Source organism: Phacochoerus africanus, chromosome 5 (assembly GCF_016906955.1).
Source record: "Phacochoerus africanus isolate WHEZ1 chromosome 5, ROS_Pafr_v1, whole genome shotgun sequence".
In the NCBI taxonomy this organism is placed as follows: domain Eukaryota; kingdom Metazoa; phylum Chordata; class Mammalia; order Artiodactyla; family Suidae; genus Phacochoerus; species Phacochoerus africanus.
Window position 1 is genome coordinate 47,670,237 of NC_062548.1, and position 22,384 is coordinate 47,692,620.

The 22,384-nt window shown below is 45.1% G+C and overlaps 1 protein-coding gene across 1 annotated transcript; it reads right to left on the reverse strand.

The window, feature by feature from the left end:
• Window positions 1–6,102: 6,102 nt before the first annotated feature.
• On the reverse strand, window positions 6,103–21,756 carry SLC20A1 (solute carrier family 20 member 1). The gene is made up of 11 exons (XM_047781177.1): window positions 21,623–21,756; window positions 20,547–21,154; window positions 20,244–20,384; window positions 19,871–19,956; window positions 14,473–14,569; window positions 11,947–12,066; window positions 10,263–10,532; window positions 9,595–10,153; window positions 8,815–9,000; window positions 8,112–8,196; window positions 6,103–7,055 (listed from the first exon to the last, which is right to left on the reverse strand). Exons 2-11 carry the CDS (start codon window positions 20,881–20,883, stop codon window positions 6,891–6,893), a joined length of 2,046 nt encoding a protein of 681 aa, XP_047637133.1. The 5' UTR covers window positions 20,884–21,154; window positions 21,623–21,756; the 3' UTR covers window positions 6,103–6,890.
• Between the last annotated feature and the right edge of the window lie 628 nt (window positions 21,757–22,384).

Below are 22,384 nucleotides of genomic sequence, written 5' to 3' on the forward strand. Positions count from 1 at the left end.
ACTGTTGAAAATTTTTCACTTTTTAAAAAGAATTACTGAAATATCAATTAGACAAGAATCCCTAAGTAAAGACAGATTGAAACCTTTGCCTTCGCTCCCTCTTAAACACTAATAAAATGGCCATAAGGGACAATGCAGAGACACAATTTTGAGACAAATCCACAGATTTGTGGAAGCCGGATGGTGGTGGAAACAGATGTGAAAATCAGAGTTTGAAGCTAACTGGCTACTAAAGGCTCAGGATTGGAGAACAAGGTCCCGCAAGGAAAATCTGTGAAGGGGCTTAAAAGCAGAAACACTGAAAGTCTAAGTAGTTAAGGTACTTGGTGGGGACATTTAAAAACACACCTGTAAAACAACTATAATAACAAAAATAAAAACCACTATGTTTTTTTTTTTTTTTGGTCTTTTGTCTATTTAAGGCCGCACCCGTGGCATATGGAGGTTCCCAGGCTAGGGGTTGAATCCTAGCTACAGCCACTGGCCTACACCAGTCACAGAAACACCAGATCCGAGCTGCGTCTGCAAACTACACCACAGCTCATGGCAATGACAGATCCTTAACCTACTGAGCAAGGCCAGGGATTGAATCTGAAACCTCATGGTTCCTAGTAAGATTATTTCCGCTGCGCCACGATGGGAACTCCAAAACCACTATGCCTTAGACCTATCGCAAAGTATTTTACAGGTGACATGATGTTTGAAATTTGCTTGAAAATACTCCAGTAAAAAACTTTTAGGAGTTCCCCTTGTGGCTGAACGGTAACAAACCCAACTAGTATCCATGAGGAACTGGAGTTAGTCACCCTGCTCAGTGAGTTAAGGATCTGGCGTTGCCGTGAGCTGTGGTGTAGGTCACAGAGAAGGCTTGGATCCCAAGGATCCCACATTGCTGTGGCTGTGGCATAGGAAGGCAGCCGAAGCTGCTACTCAACCCATTGCTTGGGAACTTCCATATGCCTCGGATGTGGCCCTAAAAGGACCAAAAAAAAAAAAAACCTTTCAGTTTGTGAGGAAAAGATGAAACAGCAGAATGCTGTTCCTGAAACTGGATAATGGGTACAGGACACACAGGTTCATGATACTCTTCTATTTGCATGTATATTTGAGAATCTCCATAATTACTTATTTTTAAAGCAGTGGCACCTAAGCCCCCAGATCTTTTGCCCCATGCTGTGGTCAGGGATCTGTCTTCCAGCTGCATTAAGCTGGAAGTTATTTTATAAAGGATGTAATGGGGCCCCATTTATTTTATTTTATAAATGGCAGAGTTGGGGGCAAGGAACATATGGGCAGCCCTCACTTTGCACAGGAGCAACAGGTGCATAAAAATGACCAGGCAAGCTGAAACCATGTAAAGTGATCTAATAATCAACAGGAGGAAGTATAGATGTCCCGGGGAACTTTAAAATGTGTTCTCAAGGAGTTCCCTGGTGGCCTAGCGGTTAAGGATCTGGTATTGTCACTGCTGTGGCTCAGGTCACTGCTGTAGTGCAGGTTTCATCCTTGGCCCAGGAACTTCCGATGCTGCAAAATGAAGCCAAAAAAAAAAGGTGTTCTTTAAACATTAAAAACTGACAGTATACAGGAATGGGGAAGAAAAAAAAAACAGTAAAACTATTTAGCACACTAGAAATAGTGGGATTAAAGTGTTTGGGGATCTGTTTCCAACATTTAACCTGTTCTTCACTGCTGAGAAACATCTCCAGGAAGTCCCCTCATGCGAGGATCTGGCCAGGCCGGTGACACTTCCTCTAAGACATCTGCATCACTTCCCTCATTTATGCGGACAAGGTCAGCTTCATTAAGTGCCTTTGGCTGCCTGTCCAGAATCTAGCAGCGGCAACCCTCCCACGTCCAAATACAACTTGATTCATGCCCCATTTGAATCCTGCAGTTATCTGCAGTGTAGTAAGTTTCTGCCACACCAAATCACTGCTACTTTCTGCCACAGTGCTTTCAATTTCTTCCAAAGCTCAGCTGAAGCAATGGCAAAATGGCTGTAGCATCAATATAGCCTGTCCAAATCTGTTAAAAGGTGAAATAACCTCTCTCTCCATTGGCTGGATCAATGAAAGTTGGGATTGATGGTAAAAGACAAGTTTTCACACCTTCCTTCAAGCCCTCAAGAGGATCTGGAATCTAATCCAACAGCAGTGCTAACAGCCCACCATATCTACAACTGGGATCACTACCAAAAAAGCTCTGCTGTCTATGAGGGAACTGAGCAACAGCTACCCAGCAACCAGCCTCCAAAAAGACTTTGAGAAGAGTGACCTGAGGCCATTCACTGGGGCGATGTGCATCTGTTCCTTTGTAAATGGGACATGTGGACCAAAGAGCTAGCATTGAAGTTTGTGCTTTGGAGTTCTCGTTGTGGCTGAACAGTTGCAAACCCAACTAGAATCCATAAGGAGGCAGGTTCAATCCCTGGCCTTGTTCAGTGGGTCAGGCATTGCCGTGGCTGTGGCGTAAGCTGGCAGCTGCACCTCCAATTCGACCCCTAGCCTGGGAACTTCCATATGCCACACAATCAATCCTTACAAAAAGTGTGTGCTTTATGCAATTACTCAGTTAATATACTATGGCAACTGAAATTTGAACTGTGTTACTAGGGGGACTGGGGTTATTTATCAAAAAAAATGGTAATGAATGTGTGCATTCTGGAGCCATGCCCAATAGCAAGAACAGGTCCTAAAAACAGGGAGACTAAAATAAAATGCACAGGGCCCTCTTCCCCCACAGAGCCACTGAGCAGTCATCTTCCTCAGGAAGCTGAGGCTGTGGGTCCTCACTCCAAATAAGGGGATAAAGCAAGAAAAACAAAAACACTGCCTATAGGAAATAGGAAATTCAATAAAGAGGGCAAAAAAAAAAAAAAATCCCCAGAATGGTGGGGGGAAATTTTAGGATGCAAATGTGAAACTTTGGGAACCTTCCTGTTGCTTGAGAATCCTAAAAGGAAATTAGACAACTGGTGGAGAGCGTGGGGATGGCTGGTCACAAGCACCGGATGCAAAAGGAGTGGGAATGGGTGGGAGTGGGGGGGGGGCAGGGCAGACAGCTTCCTCTAGGGAACACAGTCATCACCCTCTAAACCTCAGCAGCTCACAGATACTTTTTTTTTTTTTTGGCTTTTTGCCACTTCTTGGGCCACTCCCTCGGCATATGGAGGTTCCCAGGCTAGGGGTCGAATCCACAGCTGCCTGCCTACGCCAGAGCCACAGCAACACAGGATCCAAGCTGTGTCTGCAACCTACACCACAGCTCACAGCAATGCTGGATCTTTAACCCACTGAGCAAGGCCAGGGATCGAACCTGCAACCTCATGGTTCCTAGTTGGATTCGTTAACCACTAAGCCATGACAGGAACTCCCATCACTGATACTTTTAACAGACGCTCAATTTTGATCTTACCAAAATGAAGACTCAGTTATACAGCAAAGATTGGAGGTTAGTCCAAGACCCTGGGACTAAAGATAATTTTTCACTAAGGGATGTCAAGAGCCAAAAACCAAAGGGCCAAGTAGTGATACAAATACCAAAAGGAGTTCCCATCGTGGCGCAGCAGAAAAGAGCCTGACTAGGAACCATGAGGTTGTAGGTTTGATCCCTGGCCTCGCTCAGTGCTTTAACAATCCAGCGTTGCCACGAGGTGTGGTGTAAGTCGAAGACACAGCTCAGATCCCGCGTGGCTGTGGCTGTGCTGTAGGCTGGCAGCTGTAGCTCTGATTCAACCCCTGGCCTGGGAACTTCCATATGCCACAGGTGCAGCCCCTAAAAAGGAAAAAAAAAAAAAAGTGGTTGCCTCAGGAAAGGCAAAACTGGTGGTGGGAGACCTGTTTCTTTATAAGCCTTGCTCAAATCATGTGAATCCTTGATGTGCATACATACAACCTGGATGAAAATAATAGGTGGAGGGGGGGCACCTTTCAGGGGGAAAAAAAAAAAAGGCAACATCTATGCTCAAGAAAAACAGGCCAGAGTTCTCACAGGACAGGCCAATGGTAGATGCTGCTATATGTGGAAATACAAACCCCTTCTGGTCTCTTACTAGCTCTGGGGGGTTCCTCCTTCCCAGATCTAGGTGCTCCTCTTCAACATAGCCTTGGTTCAGGCCCTTCCTCAGCTGCCCTCACCTGAGCCAAGGAAGGGGCTACTCTTCTCCACTTAAAATCACAGGGCAGAGAGGATCCAGGTTAGTGTGTCATATGGCACCACGAGAGGAAGCCTGCACCGAAACTCAGAGGGACTCCAGCTGAACCCTAAGCTCAGAGCTCACTGCTAGGTTCCCTTTTACCCTAGGCCCCTTCTTCCTCAAAGTCATGAGGCTACTTTCGGCCAGCCTGGGGCTACAATTTTCATTCTCTTACCCAATATTGAGGAAGATAGAGATGTTCTCTAGGCCAGTTTCATCATCTGCAAAATAACACCAAGACCTACTGTCAAAGGTCTTGATTAAACGTACATTAAAAAGCTTAGTGCAGTGCCTAGTGCCAGACACGAAATGGGGAACATTTACTGAGCAACTCCAAAGCATTTACTCTAACGGTGTAATTTCTCAGGCACAGGTCAGGCCTTATCCTCATTAGTCTGGCTTCTAAAATGCATCTTCCTAAAACTAACCCTAGACCCATCAACCTAGCTTACAAGGTGATGCTGCTCTGATCAAGTTAAGTAAAATAATGGGTCAAGACTAAAGAACCCAACACTGAGAACTTTCTTCTTCTTAGGGCCACACCTGCAGCATATGGGAGGTTCCAGGCTAGGCATCAAATCGTAACTGGAGCTACAGCTGCCGGCCTACACCACAGCCACAGCAACACTAGGGATCCAGCCACATCGCCAACCAAGGCCAGAGATTTAACCTGCATCCTCAGAGACTACACAGGGTTCCTAACTCACTTAGCCTCAATGGGAACTCCTGAGAATCCTTTTTTTTTTTTCTTCCTTTTTTTTCTTTTTGCTATTTCTTGAGCCGCTTCCACGGCATATGGAGGTTCCCAGGTTAGGGGTCTAATCGGAGCTGTAGCCACCGGCCTACACCAGAGCCACAGCAACGCGGGATCCGAGCCGCGTCTGCGACCTACACCACAGCTCAAGGCAACGCCGGATCGTTAACCCACTGAGCAAGGGCAGAGACCGAACCCACAACCTCATGTTTCCTAGTCGGATTCATTAACCACTGCGCCACGACGGGAAGTCCCTGAGAATCTTTTAAGTAATAAGCTATACATACTACACACATAACCCTCATTCTAGCAATCTCTGTTAATAGCAAATCTAGATATCATCTAAATAAGCATCTGGAATAAAACAAAATAGGCCATTCAAATAGGAAAACTTCGGTTTTTCCATCGTGGCACAGCGGAATCTGACTAGGAATCATGAGGTTGTGGGTTTGATCCCTGGCCTCACTTGGTAGGTTGAGGATCCAGCATTGTAGTAAGCTGTGGTGTAGTTTGCAGAAGTGACTCAGATCCTGCACTGCTATGGCTGTGGCATAGGCCAGCGGCTGTAGTTCCAATTAGACCCCCAACCTGGGAACCTCCATATGCCACAGGTGCGGCCCTAAAAAAATGTGAAAATGTCTATACTGTGCTATTTAGGAGTTCCCGTCATGGCGCAGTGGTTAATGAATCCGACTAGGAACCATGAGGTTTCGGGTTCAGTCCCTGCCCTTGCTCAGTGGGTTAATGATCCGGCGTTGCCATGAGCTGTGGTGTAGGTTGCAGACGCGGCTCGGATCGTGCGTTGCTGTGGCTCTGGCGTAGGCCGGCGGCTATAGCTCCGATTCGACCCCTAGCCTGGGAACCTCCATATGCCGCAGAAGCAGCCCAAAGAAATAGCAAAAAAAATAAAAATAAAAAAATAAACAGTGCTATTTAAAAAAAGTAATACCAAACTAATACAACAGTCCTCATAGAGTAATTTCATGTGTATCCTGGGATCACAAGAAAAGTACCAGGGAGGAGTGGGGAACATTAAGCCAGAGAGCAATTCTTCATTTGTTAAGATGATCACATTCTCCTAAGAATGGCATACACCTAACTGATCAGGAGCCCAGATGCTTCAAATCTGAACAAAAAACACAAGAACAAGTTTTCTAAAAACTGTAGCCTTTTTTTTAATTCAGTTAAGAGGTAGACAGATGAACATGAAAGGCTGTCCCATTTAACTCACCCAAAGTTCATAGTCCACTGCACTCATCCACCCACACTGCTAGAAATCTTTATTAAAGAAATAATCCAGACTGCCAGAAGGATTTTTCTTCCTGCTTCTTCTCAGCAATAATAGTCGATGAATTGCTTGCAAAGAAGTGACTACTAACTCACTTGTGTCCTAAGAAACTTGTCCCTCTAAGAAATTCCCACATATGCCAATAGCACCTGCCACTTCCAACAGGAGGGCAGGGTACAAATGACTACATTTCTCTAAGAGACTACAAGGGAAGCGTCAGTTATGGTTTTTATTAAGTCCCTGTGTGTTAGGGCAGAAGCTGGTGAAACCAACAAAGCAGAGCAACACTGTCAAATGGCTCTGAATGGGTGCTCAAAAAAAAAAAAAAATCACAAGCTATCTTCAGAGACAACATTAAAACATAATGGAATTGAAGCCTGATACAAAAAGTAGAGAAATATGTACAGGAATTCACAGCCCAGAAGGAAAAGGGACCTCAACAGGAACCAGCGGAAACCTGGCTATTTTACATAGCTACTTTTGAGACAAGTCATATTTAGCACAAAAGCAATTATAGCACAAGTAACACTTCCCTCCCACAGCTCCCAAACTTCAAAAAGACTGTTGTCAGTCTTCTGTAACACTGTAATCATTCTTCCAAGGAGCAGGAATGTGTAAGGTGGTCCCAAGCATGGATACAAATTTTCATCTCAAACAGCCCTGAGGATGACATATTTGAAGACCGCCATAATAGCAGCACTGATAACACCAGAAATGGGGACTGTGACAAACCAGGCCATAAAAATGTTGCGGAAGAGTCGCCAGTCAACAGCCTTTTTGGATCGAAGCCAGCCAACGGAGACAACAGAGCCCACCTGTAGAAGGAAACAACCCACAAGGAGGCTGGTTACCGAAGTCCCAGTGGTTATTTTGCTCAACAGACCCATGACCTTGCCAAGTAAGGAGCCCAGACTGCGGCACTGATCCATGAAGGTTGGTGTGTAACAGGTTAAGGAGGTTACTCATGGGAAGATGAAGGCAACATAAAATCCAATCATTCAGTCTGTGCTAAATACACAGTAGGGAGTTCCCGTCGTGGCACAGAGGAACAAATCCAACCAGGAACCATGACGTTGCGGTTCCATCCCTGGCATCACTCAGTGGTTAAGGATCCAGCGTTGTGAGCTGTGGTGTAGGTCGCAGACACAGCTCAGATCTGGCATTGCTGTGGCTGTGGTGTAGGCCAGTGACTACAGCTCCGATTCAGCCCTTAGCCTGGGAACCTCCATATGCCATGGGTGTTGCCCTAAAAAGACAAAAGACAAAAATTAATTAAATAAACAAAAACACAGTAGGAAAAGAAAACCTTTCCCATCTGAACTGCTGGAATTTAACTAACTACATTAACAATAATAAACTGCTTTAGTAATTAATGGATTCTTTTAGGTTTTAGGTTTCCCAAAGATTCTAGAAGGAGGCTGATATTACCCCTAATAGAACTCTCTGGAAGACAACGGACAACCCAAAGGCTCCAAGATGAACCCTTCAAGAAGCCAGTTTCTTCTTTTCCCTATAGTTACTCAATGGTCATCAAGAAACCTTAGGATTCAGTACATTTCCACAAGAGGCTCTAAATATATGCTTCTTTTAAATAAACTCCCCTTCAACAGCCCAACAAGCCTCACAGACTTGCTACCCCTACATAAAAGAACTATTGTATCCTTCGGGCAGGAAATACATCATCTGCTTCAATAAAAGTAATAGAGAAAAGAAACTGCAGAATGTACTTTTACGTTCTTAGAATCACTTGTCCTAAACTTGTAAACTCTGCATAAAGCTTTCTAAACCAAGAATCAAAGGCCGAAACAAAAAGCCCTCTACCTATCTATTCAAACCATTCCAAAGACATGGTACCTTTACATCACACTTACTTTACAATGTGTTGTACTGATGGGTAGGCCAATATTTGACGCAATTACTACAGTGAGGGCAGATGCCAATTCAATACTGAAGCCGCTGTAGACACAAAAAAGATCACTTGTCAAGAATAGAACTGAAATTTTGGTAAGCTTCACTACTCAAAGTTCATGCAATCTTGCTTTGATCTTGTCCTCTACCTGGGACAAAACCCCCATTTTTCGTCTGCTTTAACTCCTGAAATCTACTCTAAATCAGGCCATGAGATTCCTCTTCTCTTTTTCCATATTTGAATGTGAGACTTTGAGGTTTTCTGGAAGCTCATTATTAAAGTTTGAACTTGTATTTTGAAGAATTTAGTAAACATCAGTTGGTTCAATAAAGAAAAATAAATGTTAAGCACACATAGCTATAGTCTTACCACATAATCTTTCTCAAGAGTCCACTGGAGTGGAACAGAGAAAAACTTATGTTTAAGGGCCAGATAATAAGTAAAAACCAACCAAGAGAACATCACAACTTATACTAAAGAGTAACTTGCGGAGTTCCCATTGTGGCTCAGTGGTTACAAACCTGACTAGTATCCATGAGGATGCAGGTTCAATCCCTTGCCTCGCTCAGTGGGTTAAGGATCCAGCGTTGAAGAATGTGTGTGGTAGCACTGCACAGCATCTTAAGAAAATGAGGAGTAACCTAACATTTACTTTACTAACTTACCTAGAGGGTGTGATTGGCGTCAGATCTTTGCCCATGGTCTGGATAACTCTCCTTCCCCAAACCCACAGACCAATGCAGATACCAACACCACCATAGAGCAGAAGCCATATTGGTGTTGCTACTTTTGAAGAAACGTCTCCCGTATCGTAAACCAGATACAAAGCAACCAGAGGACCAATGGCATTGCTGAAAAGAAAAAAGAAAGGCAAAGATAATTCTTCAGGCATAACTAGATTGTGGCAATATCCTACTTGTTAAATGACTAAGTTGTCTAAAGCAAACCTTTCATTAGCAAACAGCTCCTTCTTCAAAAGAAAATAAATGGGACCCCAGCATACACAATAGAAGAACATGAGAGCTTTTCTCAGAGGGGCCTGCCTCAGAGGCATCTGATGGCCTGTCTTCCTGCAGGCCACCTAAAGCAGATCCTGGGTTCCTATGGACAGTTTCCAAACCACAGAACTGGGATTAACTACCTACAGGTTCAATCTGTGAGGCAGTAATTACTATCCAAGAACTGGACCCCCTCTCAGTAAAAGGCTTCTCTGTGAAAGGTATTTATCATCTACAGAAAGAGATAAACCTATTCTTTGTGCTCTCTCTAAAGAAAAAAAATTTCTTCCTATTTTATTAAATCAATAATTGCTATCACCTCATCCCCTCCACTCTATTCGGTGTCCCATGGGTGGCAAGAGCACCATCGCCACAAGCAGAACCTTATAAAAGGAAAAGGCAGTATGAGAATAGAACAAGCAATGCCAAGAATCACAATGGACTGACCTGACGTCATTGCCACCGTGGGCAAATGACCCAAAGCAGGCTGTGAGGATCTGTAGGAACTGGAAGAGGAGGGACACTTCTGGCTTATCCTGGTCATACCATTCCTCGAGAGAACTGGCACTTCCTTTCCTGTCGCCCAGACCCATCTCTGCCTTGACACTCATGTCTATCTCAGAGGCAGAGTGAATATCAGACACAGCGTTGCAATAGCTGGTGTAACTGTCCATTCGAATTCGCTTCTTGCTGTCTGCATTGGGCCACGTCAACTTCTCCATCTCTTCACCTTTCTGTTCACCTTCTTTGGCACGGAATGAATCCAGAGGCATGCCACAAATTGCCATGGTGTAGGAAGTATAGCTATTATTGCGCCTCAAGGGTTTGTCACCAGAGTCGCCCATGCAGTCCCCCACCTTGGCGAGATGTAATTTGTGAAGCAGCTCTTTGTATAAGCCGGAATCCTTATGCACAGTGTGATACTGATAGTGGCCGCTGGAGTTGATCTGGTTACTGACAGCTTGATTGAACTGAACAAGGTTCCCATTGGGTAACTGCACCGCACCTGAACACCAAGGGTAACACTCAACGCCAAGGCCATCAGTGAGCCTCCCCAGCAGTACCAGGGGTTAACAAGGGCAACTGACCTTCCCCACCCAGGAGGGGCCGCTCACCGTTCACTGCACCATCTATGCTGGTCTCCTCCTTCAGGCCCACGCTGGGAAGCCTCTCTCGCTCTGGAGCTTCCTCTAGGTCTCCCAGTTTGAAGGAGACTGTTCTCTCTTCCACCACAGCCCGGAGGGGTCCAGGGGCAGACCCCACCTCAGCAACGGGGTTCCTGGTTTCAAGATCACTAAGAGACATCTTTGTTTCCTCATGGTCTTCCTTCAAGCTATTCTTTTTTTCCATTAAGGGGCTTTCAGAAGGACTACACTTGATTTCTCCTAGAAAAGAAAGATGTTTTTGTTTGGTTTTGTCCAAACTAACATGCTCCATTATTTCCTTTTCCTCACCTCAAAAAACAACAAAAAAACCCATCTCAAAATAAGACCACTTTATAAACAGTGAAAATTCAGAAAAACTTTCTTGTCTATGTGTAATACCTCTTCTCACTTGGGAAGGAACCCACATTGCGCATGCACGACACTCTATTATCAAGGGTTGCAAGCTTGTTCAGTGGAGGGCCAGAGAGCCAAATATTTTAGGCTCCATGGGCTCTGCTGTAAATTCTTGTTCTTTAAAACCCTTCACAAACAGGAAAAACATTCTTAGCCTCCCTGCTGACCCCTTCCTAGTGGAAAGTAGCTCAAGCATGGAGCTGACAGATAACGGAAAATGAGGCCTGCATCTAGTGCTGTTCTTTTTAAATGCCCCCTAAATTTCAGTCCGTGAGTTCAAGTAAAGTGACACAGCTCAATACAGACAACTAAAGATGGCTTCAATTTCCACCTCTATAAAACAACGACATGCGCCTTAGGGTTCTGAATTCCATGACCAGGTAGGAATGTCTTCTGCTCTCTCATACCAACTCGGTCTGCTTACACGCTCATTCAGGCCTCCCAGTCAGCGAAGGCCAGGATATAAAACATCAGCAAGGGCTGTCTCGTCTTCTCCCCGACTGAGGGAAAAATGAGGTCACCAAGTCCTGAAAGCCTCGTTCCCGTTGCACCGCCAGACTAGCGCAGAGCCTCTCTGAGGCTACATGACACAGCACTCTGGTGCCACTGCAGCCTGCGCACCCCTCCGCTTCAAAGAACAAACTTAAACTACTGCCTGAGCATTTGTAGATGAAATGGGCAGGAAAAGATTACTTCAAGAGAGCTCCAGCAGTAAGGAAAGGAATACAAGATTTAATAGGACTGATACCAAAACCCCGTATTTGATCATAACTGCAGGACTAAGTGTAGTAATGGTCTAGAATTGGTGCTCCAATTCTGAGAACTAACCAAATCTAAAATACCTGAATCTGATGTTACACACAGCAATAGTTTTGGTAAATGTTTCCCGGGAAAAGTATTATGTCCTACCTTTTATTTTTCACTAGGGTATCCTCATTTTTCTCAACTAGTGTAGGCTCTGACTTCTCTACCTAGCATGGCATTGGCAAGGGATCAAGGTACAGTTAAAAAAAATTAAATGCCTCGCTTGTCTGGCGGTCCCACATAAGGTCAAATATGCCTTAAAACTAGGTCTCAGGCCCTTTTAAGTCAGTAAGGAAAAAGTCTGGACAATAAAACTGTATCCTCAAATTTCCATTTGCATTTTCTGGCTTTGCCAATCTAGAGGACTTTTACAGATGACTAAACAAAATGTCAGCACATTACTAGTTAAAATTTTCTGCCACAATTTGTTACTTACGTTCAATTTTTCTCTTCATCCTGGGACATACAAAGAACCAGACGATAAGGGCACAGAAAACTGCACATCCCACCGAGATGAGGATGGTACCCCACAGAGGAAGTTTGTCAAAGCCCAGCACTAGGAGATAAAATGGTGCATCTTGAAAACCCCAGGGCAACTGCCCCCGGCAATAATGTGTAAACCCTCCGCTGGGGACTCGGGTTCCCCAAGCCAGCCAGCCCATCACCCTTCACAGCTGCTGCCAGCCTTCGGTCCATAGGACTGTGCTAGTGGCTAAACAGATTTGGGAGAAAAATCCCATAGCATCTGAAACCCATATCAGTCTGGCCCAAGCTCCCTCAGAGACTGGGCTTTTTCCTTTCTTGGCTTCAGAAAATAATAGCAAGGATTTCTACTACACTGAAGAGGATCAGCAACTAGCTGTGAACAAAATGCAAGTGCTCCACTCCCCAGCCATCGGACGGGAGTGGCCACTTCAGTCTGCACATGGATTTTAACATTAAAAAAGCAAAGTGCCCCAGAAACATTTCTCATAGAGATGTAGTAAAAAGTTATTACATCCATTGAACTAGCGAAATCCTTTAGAGCAATACTATCTCCTGGGAGGCATTTATCAAACTAAGATACAGAAAACGGAGACATTATCAATCAAAAGATAAGAACAGGTCAAAGGGCTTTCACAAAAGGAAAAAAGCATGGTGGTAATTGCACTAACCAGTCACATCTTAGATACCTGCCTACATCGTCTCATGGGGCTCAGGGATCACGAACCAGTCATCTGGTCATGACTTAAACACCAACAGGCTCCTAGCCACTAGCCTACATTAAGAGAAGCAAAGCACCAGATAACCCTATTCTAAGCCTAAAAAAATGCTATAATGACCTATGCTTTATCCAAGAACAGCTTAGCTACTTGTGGTTATTTTGCTTATTAGGAATTACTTATAAAATGGAAATGCTCCTGCTCCTTGAAATGATTAATATTTAAAAATTAGATACAAACTGAGGTCCCTTCTAGATTGACTCAATCTTTCCATTTTAATTTCTGCTCTCAATTCTAATCATGTAGTTGGTCACACAAACTAAAATATACATGAAATTCAATCAATCTCGATCACAATTGAAATCTGCCTTCGTTCCAAGTCAAAAAGGGGAAGTGAGACTGGTTCTTCTTGTAAGTGATCCACAAGAGGATTTAACAAAAATATCCATGTGTTCGTTTCAAAAAAAAATGATCGGAAACCTAAGTTCTAATTTCACTGAACTATGAGCTTTGCTGCTACCGCATAAAACATCAGTGCTTAGAGCCTTACACTTTTTTAGCTTTAGCATGAAGAACCCAAATTAAAACAGGATGGAAATGCAGCATGCAAGCTTTTTTTGCCTGTACCATTTGTTAAGGAGTCTGGCATTCCCTAAATAAGATCAATATTCTCATAAAATTGTCCATTTTCTTTCCTGATTGTTCTAAGAATAAAAACAGGGTTAAAAATACTTATTTAGCTAACTCCATTTTTGGTCAGTGACTTATCACTTCAGTGAGGTTTATATAGGAAGCATATTACAACCTAGTCCTCGGAAATGAAATCAATTTAGTGAGCCACAATGAGCATTTTAAAGAGCTACAAAGAACATTTGAAAATATAAGTGCATAGCACATAAGTAAGGTTAAGATACTATTCCAGTCATCTTTCTTTCCCTCTCTTCCCCTCCCTCTCTATAAGCATGTGTGTCCTGGGCAGCAATGTCCAATGTATTTCTTGCAAGGCATCAAAACTCTCAAAGACTGAAAGTCACTGACCTGGTGGCTCAAAGGGCCATCATCAAGCCAAACCTAGACAGCAAAACTGACCAGGTCCTGTCTGTCAAAATACAGGTTTATCGATCTTTTCCAGTTGCTAAATGAGACATTATAATTTAACCCAAGCTTTGCCTTCATCCCAACATAAAAGTAACCAACGTTTCAATCTTTATATTCTCACAAATTAGTTTTCCTCTTAGCTGCATGAATTCTTCTTCCAAGTGCACTTAGAGCATCCCAACTCTTCTCTTCTCATTCAAGCAGATTCGGGGGAGTAAATGCAGTACTTAGAAACAAAAGTAGCTCCACTTGGGAGAGAAAAAAAATGAGAATATCCAGCAAACCAGTCCTAAATGACTGATTATTGAAGACCAAATAGAACTAATGACTCTTCAGCAGTCAATAGTTGAGGTCAACATCAATTCCAGTATTTTTAGCATAGATAGGAGAGAGGGAGGGAGAAGATCAAATTATCGGTGGATCCTGTGAAGACTAAAGAGTAAAGGTCTGTAGTGATTTAGAATCTGAGCAGGTCTCTTTGGTTGAAAAACTATCTAGGTTAACTCAGCATACACTAGCCTGCAGCCTTCTGAAATGGGCGCAGGCCAGCCACCTTCTAGGAGATTTCAGCCCTGTAAAGCAAAAAGGGGTAAATTGGGCATTTAATGTAAGTTTTATAAACAACTTTAAATTCACATTTAAACATTTTAACATATACTTACAAGGTGCTCCAGTATACATGATGGAAAAGAGGTTGATTCCAACTGTGCAGGCATAGAACACTGGCAACGCTCGCAACCCATTAGGAACTGGATCTGCCTGTAAAATACCATTACTCACAATTACGATCAGTATCTCAAAGGCTTAAAAACCTCACCCATTTCCACAGGAGCCTACAGAAGGGCAGCACAGTGCCAATAGCAACTCTCTCTCCATAGCAGTTTCTAAGGCCAAATGGTCTTTTGCTCCTAGAAGACTCCCTACCAAGGTTGACCTCATCTTCTACATCTATCTGAATTTAAGTGTGTGTTTGGCTTTATGTTTGGGGGGGGTATTTTTTGTTGCAGTTATTTTTAACAAGACTACCTATACTAGTGACAGGCGGTGTCTCCTGAGTCATCAGTTTTCAGCCCCCAGGGCTCTGAAGCACCAGATGTCCGGATGTACATCTGAGTACACACCTGAAGACATCCCATTCATTGGTAAGAGGTGTCCAGAAACTGACTAGGAGATAATACAACATTTCTTACTGGACTTTATACTTGCAATGATTTCTTAGGAGTAAAACAGTAAAATATATCAGCAACCACCATCTAATCTAAACACTTGATAAATATGCCACATCTAATGATTTACCAAAGTGCTAAGATAAAAATCAATCACACCCTGTGTCATCCCCTCATTCAACAGACTGTGCCAGGTTTTCCTGGCACTAAAATGTGGGAGTGAATGAGACAAAGTTCTGCTCTCAGAACTGGCATTGACATTCCAGTACAGAACAATGCTGTGAAGGAAAAGGGTAAGGAGGCACCCTTTAATGGAGGGGGCGGGGGGGAGTCCAGACTATCAGTGGAGCAAGGACACAAATGTGTTATGTCAACAAGCCATAAACCATGTACACACCCAGGGGGGTGAGAAAGAGCAGCCAGAGCAGCATCTGAGGGCAGAACATCCCAGAGACAGCAGCAAGGACAAAGACCCTGAGGCGAACACCTGAATTGTCTGAAGACCAGCAAGGAGACCAGTGTGACTAGAAACAAGAGTTAAAAAGGAGGGCACAGATCCAAATACACAGAAAGGCTAAATTTTAAAGATGTCGAGGAGTTCCCATCATGGCACAGCAGAAATGAATCCAACTAGGAACCATGAGGTTGCGGGTTTGATCCCTGGCCTCGCTCAGTGGGTTAAGGATCTGGCATTGCCATGAGCTGTGATATAGGTCACAGGCACGGCTTGGATCTGGTGCGGCTGTGGCTATAGCACAGGCCAGCAGCAACAGCTCCAATCAGACCCCTAGCCTGGGAACCTCCGTGTGCTGCGGTGCGGCCCTGAAAAAACAGAAGACAAATAAATAAAGATGACCTCAGCCTGAGCATTTAATGCCATCCTGGATCACAATCCAATGGAAAAATCTTAGGGAGGAAGAGATAGGGAAAGAGTCATCAATACATCAAAAGAGTGAGGTCAAGAATGACTTAAGGTCAAGGAGAGAAAACAAGAGGTGCCATTCCCCATTAGCAGAGATGGGCCCTTGATGAAAACCACCCTGAATGTTAGCTCCCCTATCCATAGTTTTAAAAAATGCTACAGACTGGGAATTAGCCCCAACAAAAATAGCCAATAAACCTAGGCATCCCCGGAGTTCCCCCTTGTGGCCCAGCTAGTTGAGGATCCAGCTTTGTCACTGCTGCGGCACAGGTTTGATCCCTGGCCCAGGAACTTCAGCCAAAAACCAAACAAAATCCTAAGCATCCCTCAGTAACTCAAAGATGTGGATCCTGCCCCTAGGATGGTCAGTATGGTCATGAACCTGAGGCATACATATACGTTTTTCATCTAAGAACTACCAGCGGCTTAAAGAAATTCTCCAAGGAAACTAAAACACCCCCTCCACCAGGTTCTAGATATTATGGGGAAATTTCTCTTCTCCCTTTTACTGCCTCCAAACTCCTGTCGCTCCCAAGAGGTAACAAGGGCTAAAATCTTTATGAAATGTTCACCTCACACTTGAAACTTTACCCAGAACTATCTTACCATCTGATTATGTAGGATGGGAAAGGGGGTCTTCATAAGCCATTTTCAACCAGAATAGTTGATTTTTTTTACACTGGACTTTCCAGTAAACTTGTCTAATGAAAAAGGTCCCTGTGAGTTTGAAAAGATGCCCTAGATATATTTAATGTGACCCGTGACAGAAGGGGGAATGCTGAAAGATCTACTTTCTTTGACTAGAATTAAAAAAGGAAAACTCCCTTTTCTCTATGCCCAGTTTATTGCCCCAATCCTTAGCAGAAGTACCTCAGCTCCACTCTGTGTTTTTCTACCAGACCATCCAACACCCTCAGAACATTCAGGAAACTGAAAAAAAAAAATGTTTTTCTTTTGCTTTTTAAGATCACACCCGTGGCCTATGGAAGTTCCCAAGCTAGAGGTCAAATCGGAGCTGCAGCTGCCCACCTACACCACAGCCACAGCAAGGCAGGATCTGAGCTACGTCTGCAACCTACACCAAAGCTCACGGCAACTCAGGATCCTTAATCCACTGAGCGGGGCCAGGGATTGAACCCACAACCTCATGGATACTAATACTAGTCAGGTTTCCGCTGAGCCACAATGGGAGCGCCCCCAAAATTGAAAGTTTTAAAAATTAATTTTAAAGTTAATTTCCAAAACACTATCTTCAGCTGGAAAGCATCTTAATGATGAAATACTTAAGAGTTTAACAGCCAGGATTCCCAGATTACAAATCTAAAGGAGTTTTCTTGAGAGTTAAAACCTAACAGTATCCAGAAATATTCACTCATCACTTCAAAATCCATCTATTATTGGTAGACTGGATACAATAGTCTGTGCTGCTGGAGAGGGAGTCCTCGCGGTCAATACTGAATAGTTTAAAATGCTATTTCAATCATTCTTGATCATGTCCAACCTCATACCCCATCAGGAACCCTAGTTAGGAGGTTAAGACAACTTAAGCTCTCATAAAAATGCCTGGCATGCATTCTCCAAATGAGAGATCTGTGCACCTGAAAAATCCCTCTGCGCCTCAGAGCACCAACATTCAACCTCCAGTAAATAAGTTTGGGCTTGAACCACAAAGCCTCTCCAAAATCAGAATAATCTGCCTCCTCATAATCAACAAAGACCCAGTGTAAACCTTTAGAGAGCAGGGACCCATAACAGGGTATCCTATCAACTCTCCTGGTTCTCTAAGGAGCAAGCCATGAGGCTCTAAAAATACTAAAAACTAAAGACTAGTAATTAAAGACCTATAAGACTAATAAATAATAATAAAAACTAATAAGACTACTAATTAAAGACTAATAAGCCTCGAATTAAAGCATCATATTATCATATGCCACAGCTGTGGGGAGTGAGAGGGTAAGTGCTAATCGTGCCTGCCTGCTTAGAAGACAAGGCCAAACTCTGAGTCCGTTACTATCAATGAACTGTTTGCTCTCAAATTATACCGAGCTACAGAGGGTTCAAGTTTTCCGAGTATTACTCTGCTATCTTTTACCAGACTCAGGCCATGGTAACCAGTGATTAGTAGGTCACTTTAGCAGTCACAGAATTTTTACAAAGAGGTACAAATCCTTCCCTAGAGAAGCTTAGAATTAGACCAGACAAGTGGGTCTGAATCCATTCTTCCCTTGGGATTAAGCTACCTATCTCCCTTCACTCAGATTTCTACAGTTTAGAAGCTTTTTAAAAACTTACAATGGACCGTTAAAGAGCCATTCACCTCAGGAAAAGGACAACTTGGTTTCCTGAGAAGAGTGCATTTATTCTTACTGTAACTCAGTCCAATGACAACATCCCTTGTTGCCTGCATTTATTTTGGAGCCAACATCAGGCTTCTTGATAAAAGAAATGCTACGGGTCCCACAAAAGGGATTTTCAAGTGGACAGGAAATTAAATGGCTGTCTGGAATTTTTTTTGCCAAAGGAAAAAACAAAACAAAAAACAAGCCAAAAAAATTACCCTGACTGGTTCCTTTTTTACCTATTCTGAGAAATTAGACTCAAGCCATTGTGAGAGGCAGATTCCCCCCCTAGAAGCTTTTATGTTGGTTTTGATAAACACTACAGAAATAACTACATAGAGACCCAAACTACTCATTTTAACTGAGAAAAAGCCACATGGGGACATCAGGACTTGTTGAACCCTAAGCTTACAATTCAAACTGGCCTGCATGACAGTGGTTTAAGATAGTAATCTGCAGACAGCCAGACTAAGCCACTCCAAATACACTTCCTTAATATTTCTGCTTTCATTCTCTTTAATTTTTTTTATGATTTTTCTTAAAGTTTAGCTGATTTACAATGTTGTGGTATCTCTCTTTTTTTTTTTTTTTTTGCTTTTTAGGGCCGCACCCGCAGCATATGGACGTTCCCAAGCTAGGAGTCAAATCGGAGCTACAGCTGCCGGCCTATGTCTTGGCCACAGCTACACCACATCCATTGTTTTGAAGATACTAGCTAGAATGCAGGCTTGCTTCAGGGTCACTACACCCACAGCTGTACCAAAAGAATTCGCCAAAGCTTGTGGCATCGAAAAATCCTTAACCCACTGAGCGAGGCCAGGGATTGAACCCACATCCTCATGGATACTAATCGGATTCATTTCAGCTGTGCCACAATGGGAACTCCGGAGTGCCAATTTCTACTGTACAAGGTGACCCAGTCATACATACATATACATTCTTTTTCTCATATTACCTTCCATCACGTTCTACCCCAAGAAATTGGATATAGTTCCCTGTGCCATACAGTAGGACCTCACTGCTTACCCATTCTAAATGATATAGTCTGCATCTATTAACCCCGGACTCCCCGGTCCAGCCCACTCCCTCCCTCCTCCCCCCGCTCAGTCTCTCCAATTTCTTTTTCTGTTTAGTTGGTTTTTGTTTGTTTTTTGTCTTTTTAGGGCTGCATCTGAGGCATATGGAAGTCCCCAGACCAGGGGTCAAATCAGAGCTGCAGCTTCTGGCCTACACCACAGCCACAGCAACTCGGGGGATCCAAGCCGCGTCTGCGACCTACATCACAGCTCATGGCAGTGCCAGATCTTTAACCCACAGAGTGAAGCCAGGGATTGAACCCGCATCCTCATGGATACCAGTCGGGTTCGTTAATCACTGAGCCAAGATAGGAGCTCCATCCAATTTCTTGCCACCCTGTAATATTCATTCAATTTTTCCTTCCCAAAAGCTTCTTGGATATTGAAAACTTGCTTCTTTCATAAAACTCAACATACAACAGGTGTATAAAACAAAGAATTTTTCTAACTTCCCAAGGCCACACACCTACACACTGATCACATCTGCAAGAATGCTATGGGTCTGAATATCATTGCGTGTAACCTGTGAAAGGTCATAAGTGGGAGAGAAATATTACCTTACGGAGGATGAATGCACGAACAAGGAAGAATAAAATTCCAGACATAATACCAGAAAGCAGCGGAGAGACGAACCAAGACATCACTAGAATAGAACACATTAAGAAAACATGTCAACGAATGAAAATCAGGAACCAAACAACACTTTCTGGGGGGCCGAGACATTAGGCATGCAGAAGTTCCCAGGCCAGGGATCGAACCCACACCACAATAGTGACAATAACAGCTCCTTAACCTGCTGCACCAAAGACTTCCCCAAAACACACTTTAAATTTACTTCAGTCCATCCCTCCAATTTTAAAGCATATACTCCCATAACACAATGCCATGGTCACATGACAAGAATAAAAAGCCATTTAGAATTAAACATACCAATTTTTATCAGTTCAGACCACTTGACACCCTCCTGCCCTTTCGCCACCAGGGAGAAACCAATGGTTGCACCAACAATACAATGGGTTCCAGAAATGGGAAGCTTCAAAAACGAAGCCACTAGTTGCCACACAGCAGAACCTGAAACAGGTCAAGTTTTATGAAGAAAATTGCCAAATTACATTTTGTACGCAGGGCATTCCTAAGAAAATAATCTGAAAGGCTGAGCACAAGGAGAGAACTACCCCGCCACAGGAATGTGCTCAGCCATCGTTCAGAGGACAATACAGAAAAAGAACTTACCAAACATCGCGCTGACGGAGCCGGCCATCAGCAGCTCTTGGGTCGCGTTGTACATCTCCACGTCAATCAAGCCCTTCCGGATCGTTTCGCTCACTTTGGCCCCCAGTAGGACGGAGCCCACTGTTTCAAAGATACTAGCTAGGATACAGGCTTGCTTCAGGGTCACTACACCTGATCCCACAGCCGTACCAAAAGAATTTGCTACATCATTGGCTCCCACGGAGAAGGCCAAGACAAATGCAATGATGAAGCCCAGGATAAGCATCCATAGGTAATCTACCAATGGACCAGAAGCAGCAATAGTACTGGTTATCAGCGTTGCCACGGTAGATGCCATTCTCTAGAGTAGTGGTTCTTTAATTTAACAAGAGAATTACTGAGCGGTTTTAGAGATGTGTAAACAGAATATGAGGTATCAAAAATGCTCTAATAAATAATACATATTATATAAAATTAAATACTGTAAACTACGGCACAGAAACCGAGCTGGGGAGTTACTGCTATACGCTGCGTATGGGCATCTGTTGTCTGGGGTTTCTTTGGCTCTGGAGGGCTAGAAGCACGGAGCAGAATTCCATGGCGGAGAAGAGAAAGGACGCAAGTTCATCCTGGGAGGAGAGGGAAAGTAACAATAACGGCGCGTCCTTGGGGGGCTGGCTCCGCACCCCACGCGGGCTCACGCAGGCTGGGGGGGGGGGGCCTGCCGTGCCCACAGCCTGCAATCCGCTGACCCCGCCCCGAGCAGGACCAGCCGGCGGCGGGCACGTGGCGCGGGGACCACCTCGGCCCGCGCGCGCCCAGCCCGGGCCCCGCGCCGCCAGCCCGCGCGCGCCCTCCGCGCGAAAACCGGAAAAGGGCTGTTCCCGCGCGCGCCGCCCGGGGACCGCCAAAAAGGCCCGCGGGCGGCGGAGCCGCCGGGCGGGGTGGATGGGGTGGAGGTGGGGGAGGGAGGCAGGCAGCGACGCAAGCAGAACCCCGCCACTGGTACCAGCCCATCCGGCTGACCCCGCGCCGCAGCGTCCGCGCCTGGCCCCGGGGAGAAGAAAGAGCCTTTCTAAGGCGGCACCGCCACTCACCAGAGGAAACGAGGAGCTGAGCGGGAGACGGAGAGGTCCAGGCGGCGGGCTAGAGCCTAGAACACACGTACCTGCGGTCGGCGAGCACACTGCCCGGGCCCGGAGGCTCGGGAAAGCTCGGCGGGGCTGGAGACCCACCCGGGAAACAGCCGCGGGCGCCTCAGCAACCGAGCAAAAGAAGCATGCACCGCGCGCCAGCAGCCATCATCTAGCGGCGCACGCTGCCGGCCACTACTTATAGCCCGCGCCGCGCCCCGCGTGACCCACCGCGCCTCGCGCCGGCCCAGGAGCCCCGCCCTCGGGCTGACGCAGCCCCCGCCAGCCCGGCGTGCCCCTCTGGGGGATCCCGACGGCGGCACTCATTGGCCTGTCTGGCGCCGGAGGCCACGCCCCCAGAGGGGAGACTGTCCACGTGGGGAGGGCCAGCCCGCTCCCTGCGGCCTTGCCCTGGAGCCGTGACACCGTCTGGCCCTGTAGGCTAGTGATGGGGGCGGCGGGGGACCCTCACCGCGGGGGTCATAGAGGACAAGACCAAGGTTATAGTTACTGCCTCGCGAGATGAGCTTTACGGAGCAGGCCGCACCTCTAGCAGCACTTTCCGCGCACTTGTGACCTGCAGCATCCGGAGGCCACACCTGGCCGAGTTCCCTCCCTCCCTTCCTCCTGTTGACGCTGCAGGGGAGCTGGCGCCCTGGGGCTCCGGATCCAGTCCTGGCACGTTGTCGCACCTGTGACTTGTCCTTGGCCGGACAGGCACTGTCC

Excerpts from the sequence above, each read along its gene's own strand:
- SLC20A1 (XM_047781177.1), bottom strand. The coding sequence starts at position 20,883 with ATGGCATCTACCGTGGCAACGCTGATAACCAGTACTATTGCTGCTTCT. Across the intron at positions 10,533-11,946 it reads GATGAAGAGAAAAATTGAAC|GAGAAATCAAGTGTAGTCCT; the intron begins GTAAGTAACAAA and ends TTTCTTTTCTAG. Across the intron at positions 7,056-8,111 it reads TCAGTACAACACATTGTAAA|GTGGGCTCTGTTGTCTCCGT; the intron begins GTAAGTGTGATG and ends TTCCTTCTACAG.